At 39.2% G+C, this 27,880-nt stretch overlaps 1 protein-coding gene across 1 annotated transcript; it reads left to right on the top strand.

The window, feature by feature from the left end:
- On the top strand, positions 1-27,566 carry DNAJC3 (DnaJ (Hsp40) homolog, subfamily C, member 3; the record flags this gene model as incomplete). The annotated part of the gene is given in 11 exon segments (XM_010024717.1): positions 1-158; positions 3,012-3,136; positions 4,210-4,284; positions 14,311-14,463; positions 15,786-15,967; positions 18,134-18,253; positions 20,046-20,151; positions 20,261-20,381; positions 25,392-25,524; positions 26,359-26,507; positions 27,330-27,566. Coding segments are annotated over 11 exon segments (1,480 nt in total), but the record flags the coding sequence as incomplete, so codon positions are not given.
- Positions 27,567-27,880: the final 314 nt, after the last annotated feature.

Genomic DNA, 27,880 nt, shown 5'->3' with positions numbered 1-27,880 from the left:
TATAATCAAACTGGTTATTCAAAACCTTGATCTTGTTTTTCTTTAAGGAGCTGAATGTGGAATAAATGCAGAAGTAGAAAAGCAACTTGAAATGGGGAAGAAGTTACTGGCTGCTGGACAGCTGGCAGATGCTTTGTCTCACTTTCATGCAGCTATAGGTATGTATCTCAGGAAAGTGATTTTTTGCACTGAAATAAGTTTTGATGTTTTGGTTGGGGTTTTTTGTTTGTTTGTTTTCCTACTGTTTGCTTCATTAAGTATTCTGCTTTCCTGCAAACTGCATTGCATGAGTCAAAGAATTTTGGGCACCTTTATGCAGCAGTTTGGACAGAAGCCAGAAGAGATGCAGTAGAATATTTATGCTTTGGTTTTGATAAAAGAAACTGTGATAGGTGAACACTAAGTCACTGCTGTTCTGCAAGTTAGCTGCATGAAAGCAGTGACAATTGATCATGACATTGTTTGAGGTGTTCCCTATATTTAATCCCATCAAGATGGGGTTTTGTCTTTAAGAAGATTTTTGAAGTTAGATTTTGAAAGGTTGAGTTTACGGTACTGGAGAGCACTTGAGATGGGTGATACCTTAGTGAAACTGATGCTACAAGTTTGAGATACTGAACTGGTAGTGAAGAGTATATTAACTGTCCTTCTCAAACTCAACTAGTGAGTACGTTCTTGTTTTGATGATCTGTGTTTTCAACAAACTGAGGAGCTAAATGTTTGCTTCTATAAATTTTAAAGCAACTTTGCTAGTTAAAATCCTTTAATTGAAGTGTAAAGACAGAGCACTAGTAAAGAGCAGTCTCATTAACACTGTAGTTTCTCAGTTGTGTATTTTTTTTTTAAAGTTGTTGGACTTTGTAATTTTTACAAGCATGTAATTTTCTACAAGAAGACTAATACAAAGGTGTTACACATTGAGTCATACTATTGAGACTTTTCTATTTATGCCTAGGTGTAATAGTGATATGTAAATGAAGTATCTGCTGATTTTGAGTTACTCATATTTTCTGTGAGTTTTCTAAGATCAACCTTCCTTTCATAAAGGGAGTGGAGGGGGAACTTCCTCTTTCTATGTGATATGGAAGCTCTTTGTTTTACCAAAAGGCTCCTTTTTCCACCTTTTGCTTGTGTGTTGCTTTCAAAGCATTTCTGGGGGATCTGAGCAGAGTTATTGTTACAGTGTGGCTTATTCCTTTATTATTGGTTGACAAGCTTTAACTTGGACTTGGTGAAAAGTCCAGTTCAGTTTGGGGCCATTCAGATGCCAGTGGTAGTGCAAAGGTGGCAGTGGTGTGAGGTGCCTGCATGAAACCCTCTGCCTTGCTCAAGCAGCTGGTAGAACTATGGTGTGACCACTTATGTTGTGACCTTGGCAGGATTCTTAGGTGGATGTTGATTTGAGCCTAATTGCTTGAACTGTTATCAGACTTCTTTCTTCTTTGTATTCTGCCTTTTCAAAAAGATAGTAAGCACAATTTGCCTACTGCGTTTATAGAGGAGGGGAGAAGAAATTTTCCTAATTTGTCTGTATTACATTATTGTAGAGGTAAACAAATCTTTTTGCTTTGCCAGCCTTTTTTTTTATTGTTTTTTTTTCTTTTTTTTTTTTTTTAATTTTCAAACATCTAAAGTAGAAGAAAGCTATTGTCCATTTTCTCTCTTCAGTTAAATTTATAACTCTTTCTTCAATCCTGTTGTGTTGATGGCTTATGATTTCTCTCTGGGTAAGTGTCAACTGCTGTTCATTACTTCTGGGATAGAATGTGCTTTCTGGGTTAGCTCTTTCCATGTCTTTCATCCTTTGTGTATTAATAAAGTTCCTTAATTTCACCTATTGATTTGTGCCTACTCTACGTATTTATGTATGCAGTAGGACTTAATACTTTTTTTTTTTTTTTTTTTTTTAAAGGTAACAACTTTCAATTTACTTGATGTCTGTAATGCTGGCATACAGCATGGGAGTTGTTATCAAATTTCAGTGCTGGACATTCTCACTTTCACAACTAAGACTTCATAGAGGAAGGGTGCAGATACCTTCCCCAGTGAGAACTCAACTAGCATTTTGGTAATGGAAGTAGCCAGCTATGAAGCTTGGTTACTGACCATAAGATTTTTGGCAGTGCTATTTGTTCCATTTATTTTAAAGTTCACCTTTAACCTCAGATGAGGTGAGAAGATAAATATTTGTTTTCTGTCACAGATATGGGTGTTCTTGCCTACAAATTCTGGACTGATGATTTTTTTTTTTAAATAGCATATTAGAAGTCTACTGTGTATGGCTGGTTGGATGGTCTAAGTTGCTCTTGGAGCCTGTTTCTTTGAAATACTGCATAGAGAAGAATATTAAGAAAAGTCTTATTTGGTTTCAGAAACTGATTGTTTGCCTCCTGTAAGGGGATACGTATGTGCTAGCCTAGAGATCGTTAAAATGGCTGGATCTTGGAAGTTTGACCAGTATACAACGTGGAATATGTGGGCCTTGAAGTTAGCCTTCAGTTTTTAATAATGTACGTGCATTTGTCCACCACTGAGAACGTCCACTTTAGTATTGAAGAAAGAAGTTGCTGTTACTTTAGTGGATGATGAGTTTGTGTCCATGTGGACATTGGACTAACATATTGGTAATTTTGGTTATTTGCTTGCATACTATATGATTGACAGGGACTGGGATGGAGAATTATGAATTAACATGCTTTCAAATGTAGGCATGCAGTTGGAGATAAAGGGTTAGCACGTACTGGTGGTTTTCCTATACAAAGCTGAAAAATGTGTACATATTTCACATTTGGTACTCTTAGTTAGCATTTACTGTAGTTCTGTAATCTTTTTTTGTTAAATAATCAAATGCATAGTGTTTGGATAATGTTACAAATGTTATGCCTTATTGATAAAAACCGCTTTTTTGCACTGGCTTAAAAGTCAGATAATTTTAGTCATTACAGTTTTGTTGTACCTGAAGTTTCAGTTGCTTTGAGATAGTATTCTGATTACTGTTCATTCACTTGCAGAGGGAGACTCTGATAACTACATTGCTTATTACAGAAGAGCCACAGTGTACTTAGCCATGGGCAAATCAAAAGCAGCAATTCGTGATTTAAGTAAAGTGGTTGAATTAAAGCAGGACTTCACATCAGTAAGTATTACCAGAATTGAAAAGTGTTCAAGCATAAAACCCTCCTACTTCAAAGAAAGTTGTTTTTTCAGATTTTGCTCAACAGAAATAGAAAATATGTTATCACTCAGAAGGCTTTGAACAGGATAAAATAATAGTAGTGGTATATGCACTCTAATTTGTAGCTATGCTGAGTACAGTCTAGCCAGTTATTCTAACAGCTAGTAGTAGTTTTGTTCATGTTCCTCATGGATTTATGCTAAATGTTTCTCTTCTCTTGCTTGTGGTTATTCTCCTCAGTCACCAGGGCTATGCCCTCTGACAGAGGGGAGTGGAAGAGAGCACACAAGATGCTTCTTTTTCTTCTATCTTAATCAGCATTTGATGTGAAGTATCTCTTCTCCACAGGAATTGTCCTAATCTCGCTGCCTTCCTATAGGATTGTTGCAAGTTCTGGTTTACTTATGCTTTTCTCACTCCCACATACTGTATATGGATACTGCCTTGCTGGTTGGAGACTGATGCTGGAGTCATCTCCATCTGAGTCTCTTATCTTCCTTTTCCATGGGCAGTGGCATGTCCTGTGCAGCTTACATCAAGGGAGCAAATGTTAGATTCATTATTGTATGAAAATATTGTTAACATAAATGAAAATTTTTTAAGTCATTAACTTGTATTTTTACGTAGCTTCTATTATTCTGAAAGTTTAGTGGTAGAACTAAATGTGGGAATTGGTTATTGTGTATTATTTATGCTAATTTCTTAATCTGTAAGCACTTATAATCAAGTAACTGGTGTAAGGTAAACATTTACTTGGTTTTGTACAACTCTTCAGGTGAATTCTTTACGTGAGTTGCAGCTGCTCATAAAAACTGTGGCTGCTTTTTGTTTATTGGTTCTGGTGCAGTGATTCTTTACCATCAAAGAGGCCTTATAAGAATGCCAAATCACGAAGATGAGGATTTCAGCTATTTCAGCTTGTTATCTGTAGTAAAATTAAACTTTTTTTTTTCTGCTGATAAAGGAAGCTGAAGCTTATGTTCATAATTTGCTGAATTCCAATATGTACATCAAAAGAAATTGTTTTATTTCAGGCAAGATTACAGAGAGGACACTTACTGCTCAAGCAAGGAAAATTTGATGAAGCAGAGGATGACTTTAAAAATGTGGTAAGTCGGAGGCCTAAGTTGAATTGCATCACTGCTTTTAAGGTTGCATTCCGAGTCTGAGGAGTTCCCCATCTTTCATGAGTATGACATGACATTGGCAATACTTTCTGTCCATGATCAGAAAATGCTCAGAGTTTTCATACAAACACAGTTGGATGTTACCCATCTAAAGCTCACCTGGGTTGGTTTTTTATTTTGATGGGTATTTCGTGCATTTCAGCCTTACACTGCAAAATTCCTCAGAAAACATGAAACTTTATTCCCTTTCTGCAAGCATGAGAATAAATAAAATTCATTCTTATTCTTACCCTTCAGGAGTTGCTAGTTTGAACAGCTTGTGTGTTCTTTATGCCAAAATAAATAGAATTTGCAAGTGTAACTCATGCTGCCTTGCTGGCTTTCTTTGAAGAGCGTGATGGAGAACGCAACTCTGCATTGCAGATTATGGATGTTTAATGGAAATCTTACTAGTGAGTATGTTTGACAAAACCAGAGCAGTTGTACTGTATGCTCTGCAGGGCTGTTGGGAGGAATGGCTTTTGCAGGTATAAATGCACCAGGCAGTCTTTGTTTGTAGCAAAGCTGCAGAAGCAGTGGCTCCTGTGGCTGCTGCTGCTTCCTCAGTAAGTTTCTGAGGAGTGTGTGGTCTGCAGTTGCATGTTTGATTGCAGTGCAGCCCTGCTCTTTGCAAATGCAGGAGAGTGTTGTTCAGCTCCGATTATAGCAATTACATGATGTCAGTGTTGAATCTGAGTTTGTGTATGCATCTCTTTGCAGTTACTGTTTCTTGAAATGTTGCTTAATGCTATATAGTGTAAATGCTACAGTCAGTTGTCAAGTAACTTGCCATTTTCCAAACCAACTGCAAAAATTTGAGATTGCTCCCTTTGGTCAGTCAAATAGTTTTTGTCTTCAGTGGAATTTTAAATGAAGTGGAACAATTTCTTGTCAGAAGCTGACTTCTGAAGTCAGCTTCCTATGTCTTTTTTCCAGTTTCCTTGGTTCTGTGTACAATATTGTCTATGTACTTAAAGAACATGGCAAGAGGTCTGTTTTGAGGAGCACAATTTTTAAGTACAGTATATTCAAGCAAAATAAACCAATATTAAAGTAACCCTCTGTAATAGGTTAATTTATTTGTATGGGGGAGGGTATTAATTTAGCCTATATACCTTGAATCTTTCAAGTAGAATACAAATTTCTTTTAAATCTTTCAGATAGTCTGTTATTCTGCCAGTTCTCTGCATGCAAAAAATGCCAAGTATACTCTGGCAGTATGTTTGCATTTAAATATGAAATTGCATTTAATCTCAAGATGAGAGGAAGTCACAATACTGTGAAATGTTTTAATATTCTGTGTTTCTTTGGGGCTTTTTCTTGTAAATCAGAGGGGAGGAGAGAAGGAGGAAGGCTGTTAGGGATTGAGTAGCTCTTTAAGTGATCTCAAGACTTTTATGTTCAGACCCTATCTTTGCTACCAAAAGTGGTAGGGGCAATACATGAGCTTTGGCTCATGTTGTAATTCAGTGGTCAAGGAGCCAAAAAGAATAAGTTATACCTTGAAATGAAAGTTCCTTTTACTGCTATTGCAGATACAATGCAAGGACATACCAGTGGGATCTCAAAAGCTTTTAGGCTAGAACTTAGTTGTGGACTTGGATACCTAAAATTGTGTTTTACATGTGAACAGGATGTGTAATCTGATTCTGCTCTTTAGCTGAGTAAATGTAGGTCAGGATCTGAAGAGCACGCTAGCTCTTTGTTGCCTGGATATCACCTAACTGCTGGAATGTTTTCATTTTGGCTAGGGGTGTAACACATCAGCAGGTTTTCACGTCCAAATCTGGAGCTAAATTGGAGAAAAACTTGGGCCATCCTGCATTAGTTGTGCACAGGCTCTAAATCTGCAGTCACTGAAAGTCAGTGGGCATGCAGCAGCCTGGTCGTATGTTTGAGTCTGCAGAAGATGAGTATTGTGGAAAGACAGGGTGGAGATGCTGTATTTAAAAAAACAAAAAACAGAACAGACCTTCGCCCCATCCATCCTCCTTTGCTGAAAGAAAAGTTTTACTTTGAAGAAAAATAATCGAGTTTCTTTACTGTGCAGGGTTTCAGGATGTTACCAAGAGTAGGTGGTCCTGAGAGCATCATATGCTTACAGAAAGGAATTGTGGGGTGTCAAATGTGAGAGTTCTTGCCTTCAGTGTTCGTTTTCTTTCCTGAAGAAATAGTTGTGTAGATGAGGTGGGCTTTCTTCTGGTAAAGCCACCTTTGAAATAGATTGTATGCCTTTGAATGATAGTAGATGTGTTCTCTCATGTGATTTCACATACGAGACTGTTTGGTCAGGTGTTGACTTCAAGGGAGCAGATCAGATTTTAAAATATTTCCCACTTTTGAGTTGGAGAAACCAGGTCAGGGTGTGGATACTAGGGAGAGTAATTTTACTTGAAATGCCAAAGACAGACATGTAGGAGTGGGATAGTTTGTAATTCCCTGTGTGACTCTTGCATTAAGAGTCAATGTCAGTAGTGTTGCTTTGTGTGCCTACCAGAACTGCAAGGTGACTGATGTAATGACTGGTCTGTAAAATGTTGTTTTCTCCAAGTATATTCCAAAGTCTGAATCCCAGTGGAGACTCTGAAAAGTCTTTTTCTTTTTTTCCTTCCCATCCGTCCTCTTGAAGTCATGCTTCTTGAAAAGGATCTCAGCATTTCAGGAGATGCAATCATTTCTGTGGGAGAGAGTAAGAAAAATTCAGTCCATCTGTATGGAGGGGGGATGACAAGGAGACTTTCCTAAGAAATTAAAACTTTTTTTGTGTAGTGCTTGAAAGAATCATTGAAACTATTCTTTATGTACAGTAGTAACACTATCCTTTAGTGTATAAACATGAAAAGAAAAAAAATCATACCCTTAAATTCTATTTGCATGGGTTTATAGTACGTGGGAAGAGTTTCCTGAGTACCCTAAACCTCTTTGAAGTTACTTGATTGCTAAGCAGGACAGTTTCTCTGGATGTTTCTGCCCCCTGTGGCATACTGCATTGCCTCACAAGATGGCCAGTACCCAGAGTGAGAGAGCAGGCAGTGGGAATGCCTGACTGGAAAGGATGAGAGCACTCCTTTGAGGAGCAGAGCCTCTTGAGGCCCCAGCCTTCATGCATTATTCTGAGATGCCTTTATTTATTTTTTTTTTCCTGCTTTGTACTTCCCTGTTGGCTGAAATTAATTATGAGGTTTGGATAGAGGGTGTGATTCAGACTTACGCTTCAACGTAAAATGATAGAATCATAGAATGGTTTGGGTTGGAAGGGACATTAACAATCATCTGTTCCAACCCCTCTGCCATGGGCAGGGACACCTTCCACTAGACCACATTGCTTAAAGCCCTGTCCAACCTGGCCTTGAACACTGCCAGGGATGTTAAGCAATACTGCATTTCTAGAAACCTTCCTTTTTAGCCAACAGATGTACCAAGCTGATGAAATTTCTTACATGAGCCAGGGATTTCTTCTGTCTAGTGATACAGAATAATAACTTGGTAATCTTTAGAAGCTCTTCAGCTTTTTCCTTTGTAACTCAGATAACAGTTTGGAAATCTAGGACCTAGAGGGTAATAAAGCTTATAACAAGTGTCAGCAGAGGGGTCTAATTCTTGCATTCAGAGTCCTGAGAATGCAACAAGGATAAGAAGTCCTTAGGGGACTTCAGAAAGTTACTGCACACAGCATATGAATAGTATTTATTTCTCTGCTCCAACTTTGGTTGAGTGTTCATATGCTTTAATACCAAGTCCCTTCCGTTTTGGTTAGTAGTTTCTGAATAATAGAAGTCAACAGGACAGATCTGTGGGCACATCAATGCTCATATCCATGGCCTCAATCCACAAAAGCCCTGGAATACTTTTTTTCTTTTATCTGTAAGCATGTGATTTTTAGTGAGAATAAAAGGAATATTGGTACACTTTGGTTGATGGAAAGACTTCTGAAAAGGTGAGAAAAGCAATGCAAGTCCTGGCAGCCCTTTGTATGTGCCTTATAATATTGCCTGTGACCCCATTTGTGTGCTAGAGAAAATGACAAGGATTGGAGATGCTGAATTCAGTAGAAGGCACAAAAATAGAACAGGAATTCCACCTAGCCTATTGGAAAGTGTGGAAAGGACCAAGTTGTCATAATTCTTTTAAATTGTCCTCATGTTTTTGAGACTAACTATAACGCTTACAGTTGCAGTTTGCTGCAATAAATAATCTAAATTCAGATGCCCTAAGTATGCAGTTCTGTCTCCTTTGGAAGCATAACCACGTAAAACAGGAAACTGAAGGTGCCACTTCCAGCTCCACTAGATGTCAGCCAAGACCAAGTGACTGAGCACTGTATAGCTGCAAATTGTCTTTTAAAGAATCACTCAGCTGTTGCAAAATACACCGGATAATAGTTTTCTGTTGTTGATTGGTATGTGTAATAGTATTATTTTGGATGTGGGCGGAGGAAGACCATCTTACGCACTGTGAGTTAACCTCATTTGAGTAAGTTACTGGGGAATCTTGGGTTGGGTATTTGAAGCTCTTGTAACCAGATCAGAGTATCATTAGACTTCCAAATACATTCCTCTGTGGTACTGTGATCACTACAAGGTATTTAAATATTACCTTCCTCTTTTTCATCTACCTAACATCATAGCAGTGTAACCTAGTATGTTGCTCTGCCAGTGCAGAGTTTTCCTTTGTGCACTGTTCTTGAGCATGCAGATGTCTTAGTCTTAGATAACACAAACCGTGGAGGTTCCTTCAGTTTCCCTGAATGTTTTTTGCAATCAAAATCGATTTATTTTCAGTGCCTGTGTATTTATCAGTTTAAGGAAGAAAATAAAACAGCCTTAGAATGTGTAGATGTATGCCTACATTAGTGGCACTGGACCACTGTAAGCAAAGTATGGAAACTGTGTCTGTAACATATGCTTTTAACAATATTTTTTTTTTTTATTTTAACAACCGTATTTAAGAGTGTTTTTTCAAGTTGATAGTGTTTGTTTGTGATACATACTAAGATACTCAAATGCTACAGGTGAATTGGCTGTAAATCTTTAATCTGTACTCAGAGTATGGATTTTGAGTTGTTTGTTGGGGTTTTTTCTTCTCAAGGTGCTTGTAACTGTTTTTCCTTAGAATTCCTGTACTAAGTGCTGAACTTCTTCCTGTATTGTTTATGAGCCATTGCAAAGAAAGATGTACTATGTAGATGGAAAGCAGGACAGATTATGTTAAGCCATTGAATTAGTTTAGCCATGTCTTTTAACCCTTTGCTCTGCTTCTGAGGAAAGATCCTGAAGCAAAGATTTTATACTAAACTTGATAGGCAGGAGGCACTTGCTCTGTGCTTATAGAATCATAGAATGGTTTGGGTTGGAAGGCACCTTAAAGATCATCTAGTTCCAACCCCCCTGCCATGGGCAGGGACACCTTCAACTAGACCAGGTTGCTCAAAGCCCCGTCCACCCTCACCTTGGACACTGCCAGGGATGGGGCAGCCACAGCTTCTCTGGGCAACCTGCACCAGTGTCTCACCACTCTCACAGTGAAGAATTTTTTTCCTCTAGTCTAAGTCTACCTTTTTCCAGTTTTTCATTTTTTATGGTTTCCAGTTTTGTGTTAGGGGATTATTATTTTTATTTTTTTTTTTTTTTTAGCATGGTAACATGGAAATATAATAATTCAGACTGGCACATGGTATCTTCAGGAGAGCAGCATCCAACACACAAAATGCAAGTGGTCCTATGTAGTTTAACATTGGTCTCACTTCATTGTTTTGTCACTGCTGATAAAGTTTGGATGCCTTGTTACTAACAATATTTTTCTGAAGCAGTGGTGCATCATGGGTCTTTTATGTAGCTTTGTGTGTGGTTGGTGTAACTTCTGTGTATGGTTAGAAAAGTCATATTGAGGGAGTTGTGAGATGCGGTGAAGTACAGCAGGTTGGGGGAGGGTTGTGATGTTGCTATTGAAAACCAGCATGGATTGTTTATCTTGTTAAAATGCTTTTCTCATCAGAAAACTTTTGAATACTTGGTGTTTGAGTGCAAATGCACAACAGCCATTCTAAGGCTGCCTACTTTGGGTAGAAATGATCTAAACATCTTCTAGATGCCAAGAAGATGCTGCGATTCATGAATCATAGAATCATAGAATAGTTAGGGTTGGAAAGGACCTTAAGATCATCTAGTTCCAACCCCGCTGCCATGAGCAGGGACACCACACACTAAACTATGTTGCCCAAGGCTCTGTCCGGTCTGGCCTTGAACACTGCCAGGGATGGAGCATTCACAGCTTCCTTGGACAACCCATTCCAGTGCCTCACCACCCTCACTGTGAAGAACTTCTTCCTTATATCTAATCTAAACTTCACCTGTTTAAGTTTAAAGCCATTACCCCTTGTTCTACCACTACAGTCCCTAATGAGTCCCTTCCCAGCATCCTTGTTAGGCCCCCTTCAGATACTGGAAGGCTGCTATGAGGTGTCCACGCAGCCTTCTCTTCTCCAGGCTGAACAGCCCCAACTTTCTCAGCCTGTCTTCATACGGGAGGTGCTCCAGCCCCCTGATCATCCTCATGGCCCTCCTCTGGACTTGCTCCAACAGCTCCATGTCCTTTTTATGTTGACTACTAATTCTTCCCCACCACCCCCTTCGCCCCACTGTCCTGCGTGCAGTAAGGTAATGTTGTAAAGTTTTGTGTCAAGTCCTTGAGGTAAAGTTCTGGAAGAAGCTAGCTTCCTCACTGAGAGTAACAAGGGAAAAAGATGGGTACATGTATGAATGCTTTTCAAGCTCAACTTGATAAATTGAGAGAGTAGGATGATTTTGTTCCTTTTAATCTTGTTGACTAGCAGGGGGGAAGAAGGAGAGTGGGGTTTTGCTTACCCTAGGGTATATTTCTTCCTTGTGCTGAGACTAGGCTATAAAATGAAGCAGCACCTATAGTAGTAAATCTGTGATTGAGAATTATTTATAGTAACTAAGCCATTCCTGTATACTGGCCTTTTGTTTTCTGTACAGGAATTAGGTGCGGGTTTGGGGGGGGTCAGTAGTGAATGGAAGCTGCTGTTAACAGATGGCTAGCTCTGCTGCAACTTAAACTGCAGCTAATTTACTGTTATAATCCAAATGTAGTAAACTTCAGACAGCAAAGGATACTGTACTGAGAATACATTCACCAGTAGCAGTGTGCTTGTCCAGCAGAACTGAGCAGGGCATAGCTTCTGACTTTGTGCTTTGAGGCCACTAATGAAGCATGTAGAGAAGTTTTAGGTTTGCCTTAGACTTGTATTAAATTCAGCTGAAGGGTGTTTTATAATACTTTGATCCTTTCTTGCTCCTTTAATACTGTGCTCATTTCTACCACACTTAGTGCGAGCAGTTGTTCTGAGTTGTCACCCCCAAGCTTACTGCTCCATAGGAAAAGCAGAAATAATGAATCACATTTCAGTTACTTGAAACAATGGCAGTCCTCTGATCACAGGGCAAAAAGACAGGGGGTGGGGTTGGAGAGAAGAGAGGGAGGGAGGAAAATAAACCAAAATGTGATGCAGTTATTTAATACTCTCATTTTCAGCCTTTTCCTAGGAGCTGAATGAAAATCTTTAGTTAACATTACTGATTAAACCATCATATCAGTACACTAATTACCTGTTAAGAGCTTCTGAGTGTATATTTTCATCATACTGTAGCACACAAACGCTTGATGGCTTTAGTTTGAATGCTAGCTTGAGAAATTTCTTTAACTGGTCAGTTTGTACTACCTAAAATTATCTAGGATGTTTCACTCAAATGGTCTTCATTGCTGCTGGACTTGTCTGTATGGTTGCAGCATTGCTTTTCATATTCCACTGACATTTTGCTCCAGATAAATAACAGGAAACATACAGTGTGTCTGAGTGCAGTGTTACTGTGAGATAAGTTTAAATAGAAGCGTAAAGCTCATCCATAGTAAAAGCTCTTTATTTTTAAGAGAGGAAAATGCTGAGAAATAGAGGCAGAAATTAAGCACATCAGCTGGAACTAAAGAGTTCAGAACTTCAGAGAGCTTTGTAGTCTTGGAACTTTAAAATTACAGGGGCAGAAATCTGCCTCTACTGCAAGCTCCAGATCTAGGGGAGAAGCAGGATGCACAGCATCAGGGGTTTATAGACAGAGTTTCTGCTTTAACCAGAAGAAAAGCTTTGTGAGACTTATATTGGGAATTAGCCTACAATAGGGAAAGCTCTTTGATCACATTCCTTTCCTTGTGCCGAAAGATGGTGTAGAGGATAAAGGAGAATTTTCAGGTCTAAGTACAACTTGATTTTTGCCAGAGTAAAATGAAATAACTGCATAAGGTTCAGAAAGACATAAAATGAAGAATCTAAGATAGAGGTGGGACCTGCGCATGCTTTTGATGTTGTGTTTAGGCTTTTTCCTTTCATATCCTTCGGTGTTAGAACCAAGGGGAATTTTGTTAGGGTGTTCTGAAGGCTGATGTTGAATTACATTAGAGACTTAAGCACAAAATCTGAGAGTTTGAAGAATTTACTGATGAGAAAAAGTACTGGATGACTTTGAGGACTTGGTAACTTTAGTCAACATTTTGTGTATAAAATGCAAGGTAGTGCAAATTTTGATTTTTTGAACAAGCAAAATAATAAAAATTCAAGTCCTGGTGGTCTGTCTCTTTTAAAACTTTGGAAGTCATTCTGATTGGCAACAAGTGTGGAACCAGTGCCTTATCCAGGCTTATCTTACAAATGAATTCCTGGCTTCACAAGGGAATGATAGATTCTTTGCGGTCCGTATCTGTCTTTACAGTATCACAGAATCATTAGGGTTGGAAGGGACCCCTGGAGATCATATAGACCAACCCACCTAGAGCAGGTCACACAGGAACACATCCATGTGGGTTTTGAATGTCTCCAGGGAGGGAGACTCCACAACCCTCCTGGGCAGCCTGTTCCAGTGCTCTGCCACCATCAACGTAAAGAAGTTCCTCATGTTGAGGTGAAACTTCTCATTTTAGTTTATGGCCATTGCTCCTTGTCCTTGCATTGAGCACCACTGAAAAGTCTGGCACTATCCTCCTGGCATCCACCTTTGAGATATTTATATGCATTAGTGAGATTGCCTCTTAGTCTTCTCTAGGCTAAACAGTCCCAGTTCCTGCAGTCTCTCCTCGTAAGAGAGATGCTTGACTCCTGACCATCCTTGTGGCCCTGGGTCTTCCTGGGTGGTAACAGAGTTGCCCGTGAGATTTTGGGATTTTTAAAGTTTTCTTTGAAAATACAAAGCTCCGTAAACAAATGAGGGCAAATGCAATATAACCCCTTCTGTTTGCTCAGAGAGGGGCTTGACAAATGGGAATCTCTGTAGAAGAAAACTTCAGACTTGTTTACAACTACATATGAAGCAAAGGGCATAGATTGCCAGCTGATCCCAGTGTTGAGCCGTTTTCCTGTGCGTGGCATCATAACTTACTCCTGTAGCTACTTATTATGGGGGAAAATGTAAGAAATAGCTTTACAGTAATACTGTCTGTGACATGTTACACTTACTTCTGTCACGTATTTATGAATTCATATTGTGCTTAATGTGAGATACGGGATTATACTATGTGGATATAATTTCTGCTGATGCTGAGGAATCCAGTGTGTAATAACTGTCTGCAGAGAGATGAATTAACTAGGCTACAATTGAGAGATCCATGAGACTTCCTGTGGTGATGGGGGACAATGACTGTTATGTATAATGTGTCTAATAGTAAACAATCAGGCACAGTGGCGGGAGGAATTGGATTTCTCTCACTTCTGACAGCTTGTATTGAAGCTAAAAATGCCTGTCTTTTTGTGGAGTTTGGAGTTTGAAACATTTCCAGTGGAATTTTAAAACTGATTTGGCTTTATTTGCAGCTTTAGTCAGTTCTCCATTATATGATTATTTATGGGACAGAAAGAGATCCTTGAACAAGCATTTCAGTCTCTCTCCTTCTTAATGCTTGCAGCTCAAATCCAGTCCTAGCAATAATGAGGAAAAAGAAGCCCAGACTCAGCTGACAAAATCTGATGAGCTACAGCGCCTGCATTCACAAGCATTATCTGCCTACCAGCAAGAGGATTATGAAGCTGCTATTTCTCTTCTTGATGAAATCTTGGCAGTAAGTGCGAAGTAAAATGGTACTGTGAAAGGGAAGTAAGAGCTCCTGTCTGACATCTGTGTATTTTTGTTTAATAATTTCTTCACTGCTGTGAGAACACTTGGTGTAACTGGCTCAGTTTTGCTGAGCACTGTGAGTCCATAATGAAGTTGGAGAATAGAGAATGCTGAGCACTACCTGCAGAAAGTCAAAATAATAGCTTTTGGTTGAGGTTAAAGATAGAACTGCAGCCAAACTTATGTTGTAGATGACTTTCTTGATCATACTTTCTTATGTTTTCACAGTTTGGTGTTCTTGGGGAAGCTGGGAACTAAGTTGTTCTCAAACCAATGAAGTTTTGTCAAATATAGAAGGTGTAGGTTTTTTCATCTAGATTTTTCCCTGCCTATATGCAGGCAGGTTTTATCTTGAGAAAACGAAGTAACAAAAGATTAAAAACAAAAAAAATCACAAAGTTAGAAATGTAAACAGCTCTCTGGTTTACAGCTTGTTCCTTAGATACCTGTGTGTATTGAATCTTAATTAGTATAGGTAGGCTGATTATGTAAGTGTAAATAACTCAATTGTGGGCATTTTGTGTGTCATATAGAAATAATATATTAAAAGACAGTTAACCACTTCGATTCTTCACATGCAAATTAACAGAGACTTGGAATTTACAACATTGCAGCTTTTGGTGAAGAAACTGCCAAAGGGTGGGTGTTTGTTTATGGGGAGGGAATGTGGAAAAGCAGAAAAGCCTTGTTCTCTAAAATGATAGCTTACAAACAAATGATAAGACCCAGAATAAGTTCTTACTAGAATGAATTATGATTAGCAATTCCTTTTGAGTAATTATTCTTGCCATACTGCAAGATTGTTACTTCTGTATGTATCTTTGAAATATGGGTACTAAGATCAAATCTTGTGTGGCTGAATCTTAACCGCAGGCGTCTTTCTAGAGGACATCTGACAGCTTGGTCCTTGCTGCTCATTACCCCGAGTCTTTTGGGAAGATATAATAATTTATGATTCTGATATCCTTCACTGGAGGCTCAACAGACTGTCCCAGTTTAAGCAGTGCCAGCAGATTTAATTCATCTCCCTGCATGAGCTCATTGAATCATTTACAAATTTTTCAGGCCTTTGTTTTCTATGTGGGCAGGTGCATTGCAGCATCCACCAGGAAGCAGAGATGCTAATTTCGTGTGCTCTGCATGCAGCTTGAACCTTATGCTATTGCAGGTGGCAAACCAAAATTAAATGGGGTTTTTCTTTTGCTGGGGAGGAAAAGAAGTGAAGTGTTATAGACCAAAACCAAGTTTTAATTTTGATTTCTCAAGGTTTGTGTTTGGGATGCAGAGCTACGGGAACTTCGAGCTGAGTGTTACATAAAGGAAGGAGAACCAAGCAAAGCCATTAGTGACTTGAAAGCTGCTGCCAAATTAAAGAACGATAACACTGAAGCCTTCTATAAAATCAGCAGAATATATTATCAGTTGGGAGATCATGAATTGTCACTCAGGTAATTTTCCTGTTTGCTGTAACCATTATAATTGAGACAAAATGTGGTGATATAGGTCATGATAAACAGTGAAGAAATATCTATGTTGTCTGGTTTTTGGATGGAGTAGCACCCTGGATCTGATAAAGGAAGCTCTTTTCCAGAAGCTAAGAATTGGCAGTGAAGATGCCATGTTTATTCTTGGCAGACCAGCCATCAGTGGTTCCTAGTGTCTTGTTCACTTAAGTAGAAGCCATAGTGCAGGTCTGTCAGAGTTGCTTACTTCACTGCTTTATTGCATATCTCCATTCTAGAAAAAGTGCTTCTCTAAACTTGCTTTGGTGGAGCCTTTCGTGGGTTTTGGTGTTTTGTTTGTTTTGGGGTTTTTTGGTGTTTTGTTTTTTTTGGGTTTTTTTTTTTTTTTTGGTTGTTTTTTTCTTTGTTTTTTTTTGTTTTGGTTTGGTTTTTTTAACCTTGAACCTCCAGCAGTGCTCAGTTTACAGTGCAAACAAGAAATGCGTGCATTAGGTCTCAGGGCCAGATTTTTATTTTGAAGAGTGGAAATGAAAGGCTACAAGCTTTATAAAGAAAAAATACAGAAGCATCCAAGTGTAAGGAGCTGGGGATCCAGAGCTGTCAATCTTTCATTCTTGCAGACAGTGTGCAGTATTTTGGATTATTTTTTGATAGCGCCCTACCCTTTTATTAATATTCACTTAAGTCTAAGGTGTTAATCCCTAGTCAGTCCTGCAGATTACTGTCCTTGCCCAGTCCAGGCTCTTAACTTCATACTCTATGCCTAGCTGGACAAATGGTGTAATCCTTTTTGCATGAGTGACTTCTGTGCAGCTCATCACCTCAGATGCTCTACCTTCATCTCCAAACTCCTTCCAATATGGTGTCTACCACAGAGTCTGTTCAGTAAGAGGTGAAGAGAACTGAAAAAGCCTGAGTTTATTTTCTTGGCTGGTAGACAGAAACTGCATATGATTATAATTGCAAAAATTAATTTTATAGCTGCGCAAAAGTAAATATCATAACTAATTGGTTTGCATTAGGGATCCCGTTTACAGAGCATAATTCATGTCTGGAGCTCATAGGTGTCACTTCTGTGGTGACTTTTGCAGCTGGCCGTCACTTAAGCCTAGTGATTTCAAGAACAAGCGTTTGATTTCTTCTCCCACCCACCCCCCAAAATCCATACGTGAACACACTCTGTTAATAACCTAATCATAAAGTTTTTACAAGTACAATTGAGAGAGCTGCTGAAGAATAGAATAGTATCAGTATGAAGGGATAAGCCTCTCCTCTTTATTCTTCTCTGACACTTTTCTATTTTTTGCATCATAAGATATAGTAGGAGAGTTGTATAGCTCTTGAACTTGCTGGCTGATGAATCGTGTCCTTCCCTTAGTTTCTTCCTTTAACCTTTACAGGCTTAATGATTTTCAAATAGTAGGTGACTTTGTGTGTGCTTAGGAATAAAATAAGATTTTGTGATCTCTTTCTAAAAATAACACCTTGGTTGTGCTGTGATGATTCTATGTGATACAAAACTTTTATTCCTTCATATGATAGCATTCTGGAGGGTTTTAAGATTTTGGCCTATTAAGAGGTACCTGCCCTTAATCAGAGTGTGATTAAACACTCTTTGCAGTGAAAAATCAGGCTCAGATTTGGCCGAGATTGCATCAAAAGAATGTTTGGGTCTTAGCTGAGCTTCATCTGTTCCAGGCAGTATAAAATATACTTCTACATAGGTGTTTTATAATACAGCTGAGTTAAATATACAAGAAAATTACGATAAATTGCATCCGATATCTGCTGAATATAACTTCTTTCCCAGGGTATATTTTTCTTCTGCTGTTTAGTCAGTTATTAATGTAACACTTCTCAATCTCTACCTATTTGGCAGTACAAAATAATTAAAACCAAAACCAGACAAATATTCCTGTATGTTCTGGAAGGGTTTTTTTTTTTTTTTTTTTTGGGGGGGGTGTTTTTTTTTGGACTGACTTTAAATTTATTTTTTAATGAAGGGAGAAACTGTGTAAAAGTCATCAACTGTTGTTCTGGGCAACTTATAGATGTTACATTGCACCTCTAGATGAAGTTTCGTGATGTGTGATGATGTCTTTCTGGTTTGGTTTTTGTTTTTGTTTTCCATCCCTACCTCCTTGGAAACAGTGAAGTCCGGGAGTGTCTGAAGCTGGACCAAGATCACAAGGAATGCTTCTCTTTGTATAAACAAGTAAAGAAACTCAATAAGCAGATTGAGTCAGCAGAGGAGTTCATCCGAGAAGGCAGGTAAGTGTTCACTGCTATATTAAAAACAAAGAGGAAAACCAACCACTGCTGAGGTGCCAGCTTACTGTTGACTGAGAAGTGATGCTTTCTGCATCTGACAGTTAAAGTGGATAACTGAGCACAGTTCTCAAGATAAATATTGACTCACATAGTGACAATTCTATTCACATTCCTTCTGATGCCACTGTCTTCTCTTTGCATGGTTAACTTCTTCGTAGAGCTGGTAGTAAGACCAAGATAGGGATAATACCTGTTAGCTATCATACATTATTTCTTGGCACTGATGAGGCCACACCTGAGTGCAGGGCTTTCCAGTACAAGAGAGATGAAACTACTGAGAGAGGAAGTCCAACAAAGTGCCACTAAGATGATGGAGGGACTCGAACATCTCTGTCCTTGTGAGGAAGGGCTGAGATAGCTTTGACTGTTTCCCCTGAGCCTTCTCTCCTACAGGGTGATCTCATCAATGTATATAAACACGTGAAAGGAAGATGCAAAGAGGGCACAGCAACCTTTCAGTGATGCCCAGTGACAGGACCCAGGGCAATGGGTTCAAGCGGAAACAGGAAATTCCATTTGAACATAAGGAAATGCTTCCCAATACCCCCTTGTTTTCACTGGTACACGTTACCTAGAGAGGTTGTGGAGTCTCCTTGCTTTGCAGATACTCAAAATCCATCTGGATATGGTCCTGGATATGGATACCAGGTCTGAATATGGCAGCCTGCTTTATGTGGCCCTATTTCAGCCTGGGGGTTGGACCAGATGACCTCCAGAAGTCCCTTCCAACTTCAACTGTGATTAAAGGTCCACATCTTTAGATTAAAACCACGTAATAACTCTGCAGTGCCTTGACCACAAAAATGGATCTGACTAATGGGCTTCTTTAATGCACTCTGTTAAATGATAGACAATGCCCCTGTATTCTTCTGTTTCTTGCTTTATTTCAGTTTTGTGTGTTACCAAGCACACAACATCCAACTGTAACCTAAGGACCCCTAATAAGTGATTAAGCATTGTCAAGGTGGCTTTTTAAAGTACATTGGGAATGTGAATCGGCGCTACTGAAGACAATTTTATTGAGTTAGCAATCTGTTTGGACTCTTTTCACTTCAGTCTTCTATTTAATCCGGTAAAAGTACATTTTCAGGGAGTGTTCTGAGAGCTTGAATTTCTCTTAGGTTGTAGCAACCTGTAAGCTGAGTCACACGCTTGCAGTTTTAGGTGAATGTTCTAAGCAATTTCTTACTCAAACCATGGAACTTGAGCATCTTTGAAACCTTCACAGCAAAAATACCTTTTATTGGGTGACTTGTGAGAAGGAGGAAGGGAGAAAACAAGCATCTGGTTCAAGCTGTCATAAAGGACTTGTCTTTTTGTACCAAGAAATGCAAATAATATAGTGCTTACAGCAAGACTCCATCTTGAATATCAGAGAGGGAAATGCTTTTCTCCAAGTACAGAGTAGTATGTTGGACAGGAGGCAAATCTAGAGACTGTTGTCTGTGCACAGTGAGGGATGGTAATTTTTACCTTCTGCAAAACCCTGCCAGGTATAGTCCCTGCTCTTCTGTCTCATAGCACAGAAAAGGGAATGGGGATGTGATTGAAGTGGCTGAAAGATTTCTTCACACTGTTGTCTCGCACCACACCTTTAAAACTATTAAAGTTAAGTACATTCCTATAAGGATGTGAAAAACTGTGAATTTTAAAATTTGCAAATACATCACACCATGAAATTGTTACTGCATTTCATGATATTATGCTTAAAGGTCCATTGTGATTTAAACAGGTATCAAGATGCTATCAATAAGTATGATTCTGTAATGAAAACTGAGCCAGATGTCCCAATTTATGCTACTCGTGCCAAAGAAAGGATCTGCCACTGCTTATCAAAGGTAATACTGGTTACATCCCTCTTGTAAACTTCTTTAAAGCAAACACCACCACAAAAAAAAAAAAAAGCCACACCACTACCTGACTTCTGTTGTACTTTCTCCTCCCCAGAATCAGCAGGCTCCAGAAGCCATAAAAGTTTGTACAGAAGTTCTGCAACTGGAGTCAACCAATGTGAATGCCCTGAAAGACCGGGCAGAAGCTTATTTGCTGGAAGACCTGTATGAAGAAGGTACAGTTGTATGCAGTTTGCACATACTTTTTTGTGTGCATTTAAGATGCAGTCAGTGTTTCAACTATTTTTTTAATATGCACTTTGATTCTACACTATGTTGTTATCCCTAATCAGCGCTGGTAGCTGCAGGTTTCACAAAAATACCTACTTGTAATTTTCTCTTGATGAGTATAAGTGGAATGTACTTGTTCTATCTACAGCACAGTTGTCTTTACAACAGTGGGCTATGTTCAGGATGTGAGACTGCAGCTTACTCAGCTTACTTAAAAACCTTCTGTATAATCAGCAGTGTCAGACAATTGCATTTAGAGATAAAAGGTAATTATAGTTAGGGTGATGTAAATCCAGTTTAGGAACTCATATTAATATCTTTATGTGGCAACATGAAACAGTACTGTTCTACCCCCTACCCTGTCTTGAGGGCAGAGGAAGATGATAGCCATTGCTTCACCTCCATGGGTCTCTAGTGCTGCTAAGAGTAGTAAACTGATGCTACTCCTTAGGCTGAATTTTCCATGCAGGGTTTCTGCGAAACATGTACTGTTACATGGTCCCATTTACAGCCTCAGGAAGTAGGGACTGAGTAGTAAGTGCCTTTTTTGAGTACACCATTATGTTGTTACCTAGTTTCTTTAACTGCTAATGTGCTATTAAAAAAATCTTCACAATCTAATTTAGTGAATCTCATTTCCACAAGAAACCAGGCTTAAGAAGGAAATTTGGACAATCTGTCTGTTCAGCCCCTGTACTCAGTCATGCAACAGTTCCTGAAGCGTTGGGCTGTTTCAATCAAATGTGAAGAGGGAAAGGACTTGTAGGCTTTAAATCTGCAGAAAATGAGTTCCATGAATTTTAGTACTCCTAGGACAGTTTTCCTGTTCTGTATTCTGGTACTGGATCTTTTGCTTTACAACTGAACAAAAAAATCTTCAGTTTAAACATTCATAAGGCAGCTGTTCTCATTTATAGCACAGACTTTTATTTTTTTTTGTCTTTTTGAGAAGTTAATCACCAAGAGATGATACTGCTCACCTCTTGAAGCTCGCCTCAAATATGAGATACCTATTTTGTTCTCTTTTTAGGCCTCCTTGACTCAAATGAAAACATGGTATAAAGAGGACTGGTGTGGTTTCAGACAGTCCTTTTCATCAGCCCTCTAGATCTTGTCCTTCTGAAGTGATCTAGACCCCTTTACTGAGGCTGGCAAGCCTTCTTCCCCCTTTATAAGAAAATGGGTGGAAGACAACAGTATTCCAGAGAACTGATGGCCTTTGTACAAAGGGGTTTCTTAAAGAAATAACAAACCCAAAGTGCGAGGAAAAAATCAACTTTGTTTTTCTTACGGTAATGGTTTTCCATCTGTTGATTATTCAGAACTGCAGTGTCAGCCTAAAAGTAAGGCTCAGGAAGATTTCAGTGATGAGGCTCCCTTTAGGCATTTCCCCGTCTTTTTCTATACTTCAGAACAGTGGAAATAAACTCGGTAAGTGTTGGGAAAAGTAGATGTACAAATGAATAAAACCACCAAACCCCAAACATTTCCGTAAAAAGAGTTAAAGGTACAGAATACAAATCTACAAGATAGGCTTGTGCAGAGATTTTTGAAGTAGAAGGAAGCAGTATCAGCAAAAGGAGAGCCCAAAGAAAATGTAAGGTTGTTTTCTCTCTTCAAGGTGTATGAACCTTCAGCTTAGAGGAGGGTGCAGACAGGGGCAGGCCAAACAGGCCCTGCTGTGGGTCCTCTTTGGTGTACTTTTTGCTTCTTACTAGTGGACAGAATTGATCTGTTTGTTTTCTTGAAATTGATGAATTTCAATTTGGATCTTTCTGACATTATCTTCACTTAAATCCTCATCTGTTCTCATTCCTCTAGGGTGAGAGAATCTGGCAACTCTTGCAAATTGGAGGGGGGGGGAAGTTTTGTAATGAGGTCCTGCACAAGTGCAGCTTTATCTTATGATGGAGCAAATGCCTTCCTATTATGGGATGTAAGGAAACATAGAGGGGGTACACCTAGGATCTGGGAGAGCTTATTTCCTGGGCTGAAGCCTGCTGGGCCTGGCCTGGTTCTGAGTGGACAACCATGCTAGAGTGAAACCGTGCTCATCCAAATCCCTGTGGTTTAGCATATCCCTTGCCTTTCTCCTGCCCTTGACAGTAGTGAGATGGTTGTAGTGACACTGCCTTCCAGCGGAGCCTCCATAAACACTATTATAGCCCATTAATGTTAGTCTGCCTAAAGGTGCCTTCATTTATCCTGAAGTTTTAACTGCTGTAAAAGTGGTGGCTGATTTTTCTCTGTTGTAGAGAACAGTAGAGCAATTAAAATTGTAGTCTTATATTTAAAGGGGAAACTGATTCTCATTCTCCCCTCAAGAAAATTTCAAGCTGGAGGCACCTATTTTCCTGTTTTAAAGCCAGGAAATTTTGAATTACTTGTAATTCAGAACTTTGAAGGCTGTTATGGTTAAGTCTTCAAGATGCACTTCAGTATGTATTGCTGAGTTCTGATTCCCATCAAATGGGTTTAATTACTTTACAATCACATGGGATCCAGGGCTTGTCTGCAGAGACAGATGTGTAATGACTCAGTTTCTGGCTTACCTCATAAGTACAGGAGTCTGTCTGAAGTATACAGCATGAGTTTTGTCAAAGAATTAAAAACCCCACCTTTTTCCTTTCCCCCTCTTCCCCACCCTACTACTGTAGAGGAAAGAGTCCCTATTTCACTAAGACCGTAACTGGTTCAGTTATTCCTCTAACAGAGTTGACATGGACATAGGGTATCTGCAGTTACTGGTGTTTGATAGTAAATAAACTCTGCATGTGGAATGATGGGAATCTTGGTCACTCTGTTCTGAAGGTGGCAGGCAAGATAGGAAAGCCAGCTAAGGTATTTAGAGATAGGATGTGATTACTGTTTGAGAGGTTGTGAAGACTCTTATATGGAAAGGAGGAGAGTTAGATTTGACTAAAGGATTTGTATTGAAACTGGTACTGGTAACTGGTTGTTACATTTGTGTTATGGGATACATGGGGCAGGCTGAAAGTAAGAAAGGATGCTCACTGAAATAGGTCTGTGATTCTTGTAGGGTTTGTGAGGTACTAGTACATTTAGAAATAGTGACTGAGCAGAACTGATTTAATATCTCACTTGACATGGAATAGAAATATTTCTCCTGTTTTTATAGCAAACTGCTGGTGGTCAGGAAGCTGTTATCCTGCTTCCAACTCTCATGCCTCAGGTGGGGACAGTGATTAGCTCTCTGAAAGAGGAAAATTCCTACACTGGAGAGTACTATCAAACCTGAAGTGTCTTCCAACTGGGAGAACGCAAAATGTACTTGCCATCAGGGGTGCTGGGCATGTTCCCTCTGCATTGTGCAGCACTAAAAACCATACCTTTCTGTGTGCTTAATGCTTGCAGCCTTTAAATTAGGGAGTCAGTCTTGTACTGTCATTGCAAATCCTTGACCTTGAGCAGCTTGGTTTCCAGTAGCAGTGTGTGCTGTAGATGATGTGGTGCTCAGTGATACTGAGCAATCTGTTCTGGATTTGGCAGACATTGTGGTGGGACCTCCCATTATTACATGAAGCAGATTAAGTATGCTGGTGCTTAAAATCATTGGAGTGGTAAAGCAGCATGATGAAATCCTTGCATTTTCATTCTTTTTATCTGTTTTGACAGCATATGTTGGGCACACGCATTAGTGTGCACTCCTGTTTTTTGAGGTTTTTTTAATGACTGGACAAATATCAGCAGAAGCCAGAATGCTTTTTTTGAAACAGCAAATGACAGTGTCCAGTGATGTGAAAATGAATAGAAATTTTGTTTTGTTCGTAATGGAGCATGAAGCTGTTGGGGCACTGGAAATACTTTTTGGATTATGGTGTTGTGGTTTTGTGGTGTGTTTTTTCAATAACCACAGTAAGACTGCAGTGGTATCAGATGTCTGGGTAATACAAATTCATTAGCACTTCCTGCTGTCTTGCTCAGAAACAGTATAAAACAAATGTAACACCTGCTGAGAAATAGCATCTGCTTGGAAATAATCAGATGCAAGTACTTTGTTTAACTGGAGAAACCTAGGAAACTTGGATCTGCAAATGAGACTTTGAAAATTGGAGCAGTGAAAGAAAAGCAGATGCTTTTATGACAAAAACAGTTGCTTCCCTTGATAAGTCTTGATACCAAAGAATTTGTAAACTTGGTGTCTTAAGCATTCAGTTGCCACTTACAATAATAATATAGTTTACTTAAAGTGTTGACCTGAAATGTCTTAAAAATTCATGAATACATGAGAGCACCTCTTACTGTCATTCCTGAGAAATGCCACTTCTTGACATAAAAGTGAGAGCATGCCTTTGGGGAGAAAAACCCAACCTTAAAACATAACTGCCTGCATATTATGCAGAGGTGTAAAAGGCAAATATTTGTCTTGCACTAACAGTATGAACTTCCTGGTAATCTGAAATCCACCTTTATTGCCATTAGAGAGGAAGAGGCTTTCTGTTCTGTTGAGTGTAGACAGGGAGAAGAAGGAATACTAGCTTATTGTTATTTGTAATGCATCCTTCATTTGAGCAGCAATGTGGGACTAACATGCTGCAGTGGGCTTTTCAGGTACTAACTCCTGAAATTTCTTTCTTGACTTCTTTTCCAGTCCTAGATGCACATTAGGTTCATCCGTGTGACTGTTGTAGCTTCTAGAGAGTGTTCTGACTTACGACTAGTAACCTTCCTTCTCCTTCCTTTCCAAAAAGTGTGGTGAACCTAGACAAAGAAAAATACCAATTTTATATGTGAAAATTAATCTCCTACTCAAAGGTTTTCTAGTTTGTGGAAAACCCCCACCCCAAAACATGGAAAGCCAAAATAAAAGTTTTGCTGTTTATATATGGAAATAGCACAACTTCATTTTTGGTGAGTGGTTGAGTTCTTTACATTGAAGTGTGTAAAAGAGTTGTGTAAATTTTCCTTTTTCTTTTCACTTCTTTTAATTAAAGCTATTAAAGACTATGAGACTGCTCAAGCCAATAGTGAAAATGACCAGCAGATTCGGGAGGGGCTGGAACGTGCCCAGAAGATGCTGAAGCAATCACAGAAGAGGGATTACTATAAAATCTTGGGAGTGAAAAGGTGAGATATTAATATCTGAGATGATAATATGAAAGTTGGTTATTAAACCAGTATAACTAGGGCTGATCATTTGAATTTGTTCTGCTGAGTGTTAGATGTTGTTCCTGTATCTTGCTACATTCACTTTCCTCCTGTACTATTTCAGCAGTGTTCAGCTTTTAAGTAGCAGTTGTTTATAGTTCCTTTGGATAGAATGGAAAAGCAACATCGGGAAGGAAGGAAGGAAATCCTTTGGCAAGAAATTCTTAGTATAGATGAAGGGTCGGGTGAATGAATTGGAGACTAAACAAAGACTGGAGAGAATTACTAAGAGCAACAAAAAATAAAATTTGTGGCAGGTAGTGTGACCCTGGGAGGAGTGTGAAAGGATTAACTGAAAGGTATCTAAAATACTCCTGCCAATAATCTTGGGAAACCAATGACTTCTTTTTCTAATGAGAACCAAGCAAATGTCCAGTTCTGAACTAGTATTGGTCATCTTTCCATCATAAACTGATTTGATCTCTACTCCGGACTTTTTGTTACTCACCTGATTGATTGTAAATTCTTCAGACTGGGAACTGTATTCTGCAGGGTAGGTGGTAGTAGCATCTCTCCAAGGAAAGTAAATGGGTGGTGAAAGAAAGAGTGAGTAATCTTTTGTTTAAAGTTGCAACCTGCTTCCTCTGTGTTTTGTGTAAAGAATTTTCAGTGTCACCTCCAGAAGGTTAACTAGCACCTCATCATTTTCCTGATGCCCTTAGTTACTGTCTCAGTGTTTAATATAAACCTGTAGATTCACTAATGTGCATATGAACAACTATAAAATGTAAAGTTACAATTTTATCTATCCAGAAATGCTCGAAAACAGGAAATCATAAAAGCTTACAGAAAGCTGGCATCCCAGTGGCACCCTGATAACTTCCAAAGTGAGGAAGAGAAGAAGAAAGCAGAGAAAAAATTCATTGATATAGCAGCTGCTAAAGAAGTTCTCACTGACCCAGGTAATGGTTGTTTTATGACTACTTTTTTTTTTTTTTTAATTACTTTTTAACAGTAATGTAAAATTCAGGAAGTGTAAGTTGTAACAAGCATTGCAGCTTCCCCTTTTCCCTTTCTTCTCTTGTCCATTTTAAGGAAACAATTCTGGAATACTTGCATCCAGTCTGTTGCATGAAGTTGGATGTAAACCTGGACTTAATTATTGTGTTTCAGTGACTTTAAATAAAAAGGAAAATAAAAATTACTTCAAAGGTCTCTCTTTAGGGTATCATGTTATAGAGATTTCCAGGATTGATTAGCTCTGGAGTTCATAGACTCATACAATGGTTTGGGTTGGAAGGGACCTTAAAGCTCACCTAGTTCCAACCCCCCCCTATGGGCAGGGACACCTTCCACTAGAGCAGGTTGTTCAAAGCCCCATCCAACCTGGCCTTCGAACACAACTCATCGGGGACAAAATACCCCAATTATTTGTGGGACAAAGTTGGTCAAAGTGCAGCTGTCCCTGTTCCTGTTGAAATTCATACCTGCTCTATGGGACAGCCAGGTACTGTCTTGTCTTGCTTTAAACTAAATGACTTGTTTGAAGCTTTTCATGCAGTGCGTTCATGGAGTTAGTCTCCTCTGCCAGTGTCCTGGACAGCTTTGAAAAACCCAAAGTAATCAGGTTCTACAGATGCTGCCAATGCAAGCATTTAATTGCAGCTCCCTGGCTGGGGCAGGGGGGATGTCTGTGCTCGTATCTGTTATTGGCCATCAAAGATGGTTGGTGTTCCTGCCCAGACTACTGTGCTGTGATCCCACCTTGGCTTTGTTTCCTCTAGAAATGAGGCGGAAGTTCGATGCGGGAGAAGACCCACTGGATGCAGAGAGTCAGCAGGGCGGGGGAAACCCCTTCCACAGGAACTGGAACACATGGCAAGGATTCAACCCCTTTGGATCGGGAGGAGGACCATTTACATTCAAATTTCACTTCAGTTAGAGCCAAGACTGTTTCCAGTGGCTGCTGCTGTTTTTTACTTAATTCGTTGAAAAATAAAAAGTCTCTCAGTTCAAGACCCCAAAATCTTAATTTCTGATGTTGTCCTTAACCCAGAGTCTTACTGCACTGGAAGGAAGTTCCTTCTTTCTTTTAGAATTCAGAGGCTTTGCTTTGTGGTGAACTTGCCAAGCTCATACTGGTTTCGTTTATTACTGGGGGGAGTTTGTTACTGCCTGTTTGTGGTTATACCAGACATGTTGATTCCTATGGATGGAAAAACCAGTAAAAGGCTACGCAGGACAACACTTAAATTTAGGACTCAAGTATATGCTTAAAAGTAAAAATGCATGTAAATATTTTTCTGGATTGGGGCCTAATAAACATGGAAAAGGT

Source organism: Nestor notabilis, unplaced genomic scaffold (genome assembly GCF_000696875.1).
Source record: "Nestor notabilis isolate BGI_N333 unplaced genomic scaffold, ASM69687v1 scaffold2082, whole genome shotgun sequence".
In the NCBI taxonomy this organism is placed as follows: Eukaryota; Metazoa; Chordata; class Aves; order Psittaciformes; family Psittacidae; genus Nestor; species Nestor notabilis.
The sequence above is the reverse complement of the archived record's forward strand: the minus strand, read 5'-3'. Positions and strand labels throughout refer to the sequence as shown.